This window comes from Hyla sarda, chromosome 1, assembly GCF_029499605.1.
Source record: "Hyla sarda isolate aHylSar1 chromosome 1, aHylSar1.hap1, whole genome shotgun sequence".
Lineage (NCBI taxonomy): Eukaryota > Metazoa > Chordata > Amphibia > Anura > Hylidae > Hyla > Hyla sarda.
The window spans coordinates 528,566,808-528,576,271 of record NC_079189.1 but is presented as its reverse complement, the minus strand read 5'-3'; the positions used below and the strand labels follow the sequence as shown (position 1 = coordinate 528,576,271).

The window sequence follows — 9,464 nt, the reverse complement described above, 5'->3', positions numbered from 1 at the left end:
TGAGTGCTGCAGGTGGCCTCCTCCAATGGGGCCCCCTCTCCTGCGATTGTATAACTGTGTGAAATGGGGAAGGAGGAGGCCCCCGCAATATCCCTGCAGCACAGCCGAGCACAAACTGTCACTGCGCCCGGCGGCGCTGTGACAGATTATTTCCATCAGGTACATGTATGCGGGAAGTCATCCCTAATCACCACGTACATGTACCTAATAATGTGGGAACAAGTTAATGAACTGGGGGCACAAAGGGGACACTTACCCTGTTTCCTAATTATGTGACTTGTAAAGGCAATTGGTAGCACCAGATCTTTGTTAGGGGTTTCACAGTAAAGGTGTGAATACATATGCACTCAACACTTTTCAGACTTTTATTTGTAAATTATGTTGAAATCTGAGTAATATTCCCCCCCTTCCAAATTATGGACTTTTTTTGTTTGTCCATTACATAAAATCGCAATTAAATAAATATGAATACTTATAGAAGGCACTGTATGTGGTTGCAATATGTGGTCACAGTGTGGTGGTATTATGGTGTCCCTTGTACAGTGGTATTATTGGTAGTAATGGTTTTGATGTTACAGTAACATTATGATGGTGATTTGAACAGCAATAGTATTTGCTACCTGTATGACTATTTTTAGAGGATTTTTTTTTATAACAACATTTGTCCCAATTTTGAAATAGAAATGAATTAGCTATCTCTCTATACATTTATATTTTTCTTTTTCAAGGGAAAACAGCAGCAAATCGTATCTCAATATACCCTACCTACTCATTGGGAGTGAAGAGGGCTGGTCCAAAATTTTCCTCAGGGTCCACAGGACCCTAGTTACGCCTCTTCATTCATCTAACGCGTATGGTCATTAATTTCTAGCTGTTTAAAAACGGACAAGTGGTTAATAGTTATAATAAACACAGCTAAAATAATAAATGCCAAAAATACTAAACTGCCGGTAAATGTTGTATAAAAGGTTTTATTTTACAGAAAGAAAAGATATTGGTACACAAGTTTCTGTAGAGAACACAATAATTCTGGAGTCAATCACATTCTAAAAACTCCAAACTGAGTCTTCTGTGTTGGTGCATTCAGAGCTGCGCTGAGACTCAGTCCTAGAACCAGTCTGGTGTCAGCCGGATCAATAATGCCATCATCCCACAACCTGTAGATACACACAATGAAGAGAAAAGTTAGATCTTCACCAATTCTAAAAGGAAAATAAAACAGTCCGCATGTTATGTAGACACAACTGAAAATATTGCTGTAGAAAAGGAGTTAAAGGGGTTTTCTGGCATTTAAAAAAGGGGAAAAAAAAGATTATATCTACCCAGTCACTCGCAGGTCCTGCTTGCGTGGCTTCTCCTGTCTTCTGTCTGCTAGTAAGACGAGCTCAGAGAAGGATCTGCCCATTCAGCCAATCACTGACCACAACAGTATACCATCTTGGCCAGTGATTGGCTGAGCTGGCAGGTCTTGCTCCGACCTCTTGTCTCGAAAGCAGGAAAAAGACAGTAGTAAAGATGACTTTGCACAGAAAATGTATTGCCTTTACGTGGCTGAAATTGCACAGGAATATAGGAAACTACCATATTTTTCGCCCTATAGGACGCACTGGCGTATAAGACGCACCCTATTTTTAGGTGCAAATTCTAAAAAATTAAAGATTTTGAACCCAATAGTGGTCTTCAACCTGCGGACCTCCAGATGTTGCAAAACTACAACTCCCAGCATGCCCGGACAGCCAACGGCTGTCCGGGCATGCTGGGAGTTGTAGTTTTGCAACATCTGGAGGTCTGCAGATTGAAGACCACTGCATAAGAGGTAATACTCACGTGTCCCCGCCGCTCCGGACCCGTCACCGCTGCCCTGGATGTCCCTCCATCGCTGTCGCCGCGTCTCCCGTCGCTCTGCTGCCGGCCGGGTATCCTCGCTCTCCGTCGCCGCCATCACGTCGTTACGCACGTACGCGACGACGTGATGACGAGGAAGGAGAGCGCCGGCCATACAGGGGATCCCTGAACGGAGAAGACACCGAGGAAGCAGGAAAGGTCCCTCCCGGTGTCCTGTAAGCACTAACCCGGCTATTCAGTCGGGCTGTTCGGGACCACCCCGGTGAAATCGCGGCGGTCCCGAACAGCCCGACTGAACAGCCGGGTTAGTGTCACTTTCGCTTCAGACACGGTGGTCAGCTTTGATCGCCGCGTCTGAAGGGTTAATACAGGGCATCACCGTGATCGGTGATGTCCTGTATTAGCCGCGGGTCCCGGCCGTTGATGGCCGCAGGGACCGACCCGATAGGGGTGTATTCGCCGTATAAGACGCACCGACTTTTCCCCCCAGTTTTGGGGAAGAAAAAGTGCGTCTTATACGGCGAAAAATACGGTATACACAGTATTACTACTGAAATGTTTGTGCTATTTTATATATCCCAAAACACCACGAAGATTTAAAAACTTCCTCATCAGATATACAAAGCCAGAAACATGAGACAGAGTGGCATACTTGATAAGAAAAAAATAATAATAATAATAGGGGGCCTGATGTGAGAGGGGAGCCCAGCACTAAACTTATCCTCCAGTTTTCTGACACAGTCATAGCTTTTTCTGCAGCTGCCACTATGAAGGGGCACTGCACAGAGATTTCTACAGACAGAAGTTTAATAGCTGCTATAAAAATCCAGATTTGCTGAGTTCCTGCTTGTGGTTGTTGTAGGCAGCCAACATTTTCCATGTATCTTTCAGAGGTTCTTTTTCAGAGGGGGGACACGTACTAAAACTGGCGCAATGTCCAGTATTAGCAAATGTGGTGTAGCCTGGGGGGCACTAAAGCACATTCGACTTAAAGGGGACTCCGGTGGAAAACTTTTTTTTTTTAATCAACTGGTGTCAGAAAGTTAAACAGATTTAAAAATTACTTCTATTAAAAAATCTTTATCCTTCCAGTACTTATTAGCTGGAGAAAGTTATTTTCTTTCTGGATTTCTTTTTTTTCCTGTCCACAGTGCTCTCTGCTGACACCTCTGTCCATATCAGGAACGGTCTAGAACAGGAGCGAATCCCCATAGCAAACATATGCTGCTCTGGACAGTTCCTGATACAGACAGAGGTGTCAGCAGAGAGCACTGTGGACAGAAAAAAAAGAAATCCAAAAACACAAGAACTTTCTCTGTAATATACAGCCGCTATTAAGTACCCTAAGGATAAAGATTTTTTTTTTTTTTTATAGAAGTAGTTTACAAATCTGTTAAACTTTCTGGCACCAGTTGATAAAAAAATATATATATATAATAATAATAATGTTTTCCACCGAAGTATCCCTTTAAAGCTGGAAGCTTGTATTTCACACACTTCTAGTATCTTTCTAAGGCTGTTTTGTATAAATTTGTGCTAAATTAAGCAGTTTCTTCCTATCCTGAGTATATGCAGTAGGCCTATATCCAAGACAGAGAGGTCATTATCCAGTTGTACAGGTGTACTGTTAAATGGTCAGATTCAAAAACTTTTTATATGTTGTACATATGTTGACAAAACATTAACCTTTCTAATATACTTCATAAGAAAATTCTTGTTCCTTTTTATAGAAATCAATCATGGCTTATAAAATCCAAAGTCCAGTAAGTCAGGGTGGGCTAGCACTCCTCTGTATCTGATAAGGAGTGCTATCAGACAGGAGAGAGCACAGAGGAGTCCTATCAGACAGGAGAGAGCCCAGAGGAGTGCTATCAGACAGGAGAGAGCACAGAGGAGTGCTATCAGACAGGAGAGAGCACAGAGGAGTGCTATCAGACAGGAGAGAGCACAGAGGAGTGCTATCAGACAGGAGAGAGCCAAGGAGTCCTATCAGACAGGAGAGAGCCCAGAGGAGTGCTATCAGACAGGAGAGAGCACAGAGGAGTGCTATCAGACAGAAGAGAGCACAGAGGAGTGCTATCAGACAGGAGAGAGCCCAGAGGAGTGCTATCAGACAGGAGAGAGCACAGAGGAGTGCTATCAGACAGGAGAGAGCACAGAGGAGTGCTATCAGACAGGAGAGAGCACAGAGGAGTGCTATCAGACAGGAGAGAGCACAGAGGAGTGCTATCAGACAGGAGAGAGCACAGAGGAGTGCTATCAGACAGGAGAGAGCACAGAGCAGTGTTATCAGAAAGGAGAGAGAGCACAGAGGAGTGCTATCAGAAAGGAGAGAGCACAGAGGAGTGCTATCAGACAGGAGTGAGCACAGATGAGTCCTATCAGACGAGAAAGAGCACAGAGGAGTGCTATGAGACAGGAGAGAGAGCACAGAGGAGTACTATCAGACAGGAGAGAGAGCACAGAGGAGTGTTATCAGACAGGAGAGAGCACAGAGGAGTACTATCAGACAGGAGAGAGAGCACAGAGGAGTGCTATAAGACAGGAGAGAGCACAGAAGAATAATATCACAAAGGAGAGAGCACAGAGGAGTCCAATCAGACAGAAGAGAGCAAAGAGGAATGCTATCAGACATGAGAGAGCACAGAGGAGTCCTATCAGTCAGGAGAGAGCATAGGGGAGTAGTATCAGACAGGAGAGACCACAGAGGAGTCCTATCAGACAGGAGAGAGCATAGGGGAGTAGTATCAGACAGGAGAGACCACAGAGGAGTCCTATCAGACAGGAGAGTAGCTGGCAAAGCCCCGCCATCTGTGCGCAATTCACTGAATTCAGCAGAGGATCTTCTGGGGGACATATATCAGGACCTACTGGACATATATAAGTAAGTGACCCCTCGTTGGACTCCTGTTCACCCACACTATAACTCAGTGTATTGGGTTTAGTGTGGGTGAAAAGGCTGACAGTTTTCCTTGAAAACAGAAATGCAAGTAATTTAGTTAATTTGATCAGTGCATGTAAAGAAATAAAGGCAGGGTGATAAATGGTACAGGGACAGCAGCCCCTAATGACTCTCATAAATACATGGCGCTCAATGGACGTCTGCTTCTAATCTGGTTTATAATTACAAGACATGCAAATACATCGACTCAGGTGTAAAAGAAAATGCTAGAACAAGTTACCTAACGCTTTCTTCTATCAGTCTTTGTGTGCTAACATAACAATTGTTTAAGGAAACTATTAATTGACTAACTTTACACCAGAATCTTGTGCCAGAAATGTGGTACTTTTTTTGTGCATTTAGGGCGAACCCCTTTGCCTCTTAAGTCACACCCTTTTTGGATGAGACAAAGTGTCACAGTGTGGTAAGTCATTGGGGCAGATTATGCAAAGCATTTTGCAATAAAATATCTGCCCCAAAGTGCATATAATAGTTGCAAAACTTTCCATAAGGGTACATTCACATGTACAGGATCTGCCGTAAATTTGTACCGCATATTTTGCAGCAAGATCAGCTTCACAAAATACATAGTAAAAATATGTAGTGTGAACGTACCCTTATGAAATATTTTAAGTTCTGACATTTATAGTAAGTCCAGAGAATATACCATAAATGTATGGTAAACAGAGGTATCACCATGAATTAATCCCTTTCTTCTAGGCATATATTTTCCTGTGGATATGCTCTAAACCTAAAGTTAGAAAATCACTTTAGAGAGGGTTTATGGTTTCATGTAAATAAACCTTAAAGTGTCAAACCATCGTTACCCTGCTTCGTTAGGTATAGAGAGAGACAACTGCAGGCGGTACAATACGTATATACATAAAGTAGGTATACCAGTGTGGTACATTGCGAGGGGTGCTGTTCTACTTAATAGGACCAGTGCAAGAAACTCATTATGCGACCCTACAGTTACCTTGGCAACTGTATCACCACGAATGGAGATATGTATCCTGAGACAGAGCAGGAGGGTAACAATGGACTGACTCTTTCCATTATAAAGATGTGTACATTGCCCTTGGACGTTCCGTCATAATAACATACATCTTTCAGTAAACAAATCATGGGCTGAATATTGCTATGACAATGACTTTGTGGCGCTGTTCTATGTACTGCCACGTCTGGGTCTACATATCATCTAACCTGGCACTGGAGTAGTATGGATTTCCTTCCTCCTCAAATCTCTTGATTATTGGATCTTTAAGAGCCGCTTCTTCCTCTTCCGAAAACTGGTATATCACGGAAAAAAAAAATAGTAAGTCAAATAACATCACACAAATAGTGCAAAAAATTGTAAACAGCACCAGTCTGCTCTCGTCTGTTGTAGTGAATTCCCCATAAAATGCTAATTCTGCAGCATCTGCCAGACCCCTGTTACTCCATTGAATGCTCCCCTAAACTAGTATCATAAATATTAATTTCAAGAGATTTGGTAGAAGTATCCATAACAGATAAAGTGGTTATCCAGAAAAATATTTTAATGTCTAAAGATGCTCTGGGTGCCAGAAAAACTAAAACGCATGTACTCACGTGCTTTTGGTGTCATTACAACAGTAAATGCCCGATTAGCTATCATTGGCTGCAGTGATTGGCAGAGCGTGCACTTCCTATAGGTTAGGATGGAGAACAGGAAGTTTGGAGTAGTGGGGGCAGCACCCTCAGAACAGCAATGGTAGGGGATTGATGGCAGGTGAGTACACGTGGTTCTAGTTTTCCTGTCACTCTGAGCATGTTATGACATTAAATATATATCTCCAGACAATCTATTTAAGTAAACAGCTTTTATGACCTGAATCTGATGCCAAACAGGACATGGCCCCAGGACAAGTAATAACAATTGTAATATGAATCAAACATGCAGACAATTCCCCATTATCAATCATCTCCTATAATAAAATTAGTGCTCAGTCTAATATCACATTACTGTCACAGGCTGACAAACCGGGGGATTTTATTGCAGTTTGTTTTTGTTGTTGTTGTTTTTAAACAAAGCAAGAACAGAGAATTTCAGACAATAAAACAGAAAAGTATAATCTTGATGTTGGAAAATATTTATACCAGAATTTACACATTATGCTATTTTTTAAGAAAGTCTCATAACATCTAATGAATCCACATTAGCACTTTAATATTACATTAAAGCACCTCTCTCATGAGACAGAGGCACCGCAAACAAGGGAATCTATTAGAAGATCAATAAGGAATTAAACTATAAAGGGGCTAAGGGAGGCTACTATACAGAACTACAGCTTGTGTTGCTGCATTCCATGCTTGGCATCCAATAGAAAAGGACATGAGTGAGGAGCGCTACTGGTGCCTGGCAAGTAGATGCAATCAGATATCTGTGTCCATCTGCAGAGGCTCCCTGCGATCTCCAAAACAGGACCCGACTGCTCTCACTGAGCGCTCCATTCCCCACCTTTTGAGACGGACTGATATTTGCAGTAATAAGCCAATCACCGGCAGAGGCGACCCACTGCTGGGGTCGGGGATTGACTAAGCCAGCAGTCACTGCTGAGAGACGTCTGTCTCAGAAGGTGGGGAATAGAGTGCTTGGTGGGACGAGTTGGGTCACGTTCTGGAGATTGCAGGGGAGTCTCAGAGGTCTAACCCTCCACGATCACACACTTATCCCCTATCCTGTGGCTAAGGGATTTGTTTTTTAAAGCTGGAATACCCATTTAAAGGGGTATTCCACTAAAAAATTATTTTTTTCATATTAACTGGCTCCAGAAAGTTAAACAGATTACTTATATTTAAAAATATTAACCCTTCCAGTACTTATCAGCTGCTGTATGCTCCACAGGAAGTTTAGTTGTTCTTTTCTGTCTGACCACAGTGCTCTCTGCTAACACCTCTGTCCATGACAGGAACTGTCCAGAGTAGTAGCAAATCCCCATAGCAAACCTATCCTGCTCTGGACAGTTCCTGACATGGACAGAGGTGTCAGCAGAGAGCACTGTGGTCAGACTGAAAACAACAACTCAACTTCCTCTGTTGTATAAAGCAACTGATAAGCACTGGAATTATTAAGATTTTCAAATAGAAGTAATGTACAAATCTGTCTAACTTTCTGGCACCAGTTGATTTAAAAAAATAAAAAAATAAAAAAAAGGTTTTCCACCAGAGTACCCCTTTAAGGTAACCACTAACACATGTAAAAGTCCTTTTTCATTTCAGAGGAGTGCTATTCTTTAAGGAACAACAATGCAAATAAAATCTCCCATTTGATTGATATGGCAACAATATGAGCATTATCTGCTACTAATATTGGCGTAAAGAGACACACTACTTATTCACAACAAGTGGAGAGCAGATGGACAAAGTAGAATGAATATACATTTTCAGCAGCTCAGACACATTTATGCCACAGCATTACAGAAACTTATCACAGATCCCCAAAAAAGCTAATTTTAGTTCCATGCATCTTCTCATATAACCAAATACAAAGTAATGACTCACCCTGTTGGTACAAGGCACACACACTAAGAGAAAGGGACCACTTCAAGAGATTATATTGTTGTACAAGACATATGCGTCCAATGTACTACATAAGATGGCAAAGAAGCAAAATAAACTTATTTCTATTGTCTGCATACTCTTCACATGGCCTAAAATCCAGGGCCTTTGTACTTCAATCAGCATTGCACAATACCTAGGGATACTTGCTACAAAAGACCCATTTCTACATTCTAGTATGTAGCCCTTATAAAGATGTTCCTCTATAGCACTGTAGACACGCGCACGTACGTTGGTAATGCTGGAAGTTGGAACTCCCATTATTGGCCCAGATTAACAGTCTAACTGGGACAAAAACTTTCTTTTTTGTCCATAGCAACCAATCACATCTCAGCTTCAATTACTCTAATAGTGTAGTAAAATAAAAGCTAGGTTGTGATTGGTTGATATAAGCAAATAAGAGTTTTCGTCTTGGACAGTTTTAGTAAATCTCGGCCACTGAAATAAAATCATTACCTGGCTAATGAAATCAATCGTACAGACATCTCTTTTGTGGTATTTTACCCCACATAAAATATTATGTGTAACTATATAAAGCATTCAATTGTAAACATATTCTGCAGTAAAAAAAAATTCTATCCTGAGAGATACCATTTAATAAATTATAAATGCGATATCAGGCATTTTCACTCTCCCCCACATAACGTGTCCATCTTACTAAAATGATGTGATGCCTACACTAAGACTGTATCTCTGCCTAGTCTCATCTTCAGTGATGTAGAGGAATCACTGGTCTGGAGAATTTTAGCAACTTCTTGTATTAGTATGTAGAATGGTACAGTAAATGCAATCACATAAATGTTAAATAATATATAAAAAGTAGCTATTAATAGCAGTTGAACAAAAAACACATTGAGCTTCTTACCGATTTCCCCTCCCTGGCTTTCTGGTCTTTAGCAATGGTGGCTAATACAGTAGCAGCTTGTTCCCCACCCATCACTGATATACGAGCATTTGGCCATGTATAAAGGAACCTGGGACTGAAATAAAAAGACATTAATAACTTAGCTTCATAAAGTGTAATGGGAAAGGTGCTAGAGAGCTGGTCAGACGATCCCTCCGAGTCAATCCACAATGCTCTATTTTGCCTACAGTTGGC

The 9,464-nt window shown here is 41.6% G+C and overlaps 1 protein-coding gene across 2 annotated transcripts in view; it reads right to left on the bottom strand.

Moving 5' to 3' along the window:
- Nucleotides 1–955: 955 nt before the first annotated feature.
- MCCC2 (methylcrotonyl-CoA carboxylase subunit 2) overlaps nt 956–9,464 on the bottom strand; it is a 91,773-nt gene continuing 83,264 nt past the window's right edge. For both annotated transcript variants that reach the window (XM_056539721.1, XM_056539712.1), the window contains exons 15-17: nt 9,231–9,345; nt 5,990–6,075; nt 956–1,157 (exon numbers count right to left, since the gene is read on the bottom strand). In XM_056539721.1, coding sequence (XP_056395696.1) covers nt 1,040–1,157; nt 5,990–6,075; nt 9,231–9,345 — 319 coding nt within the window. In that variant the 3' untranslated portion in view covers nt 956–1,039. The remainder of the gene's footprint in view (nt 1,158–5,989; nt 6,076–9,230; nt 9,346–9,464) is intronic.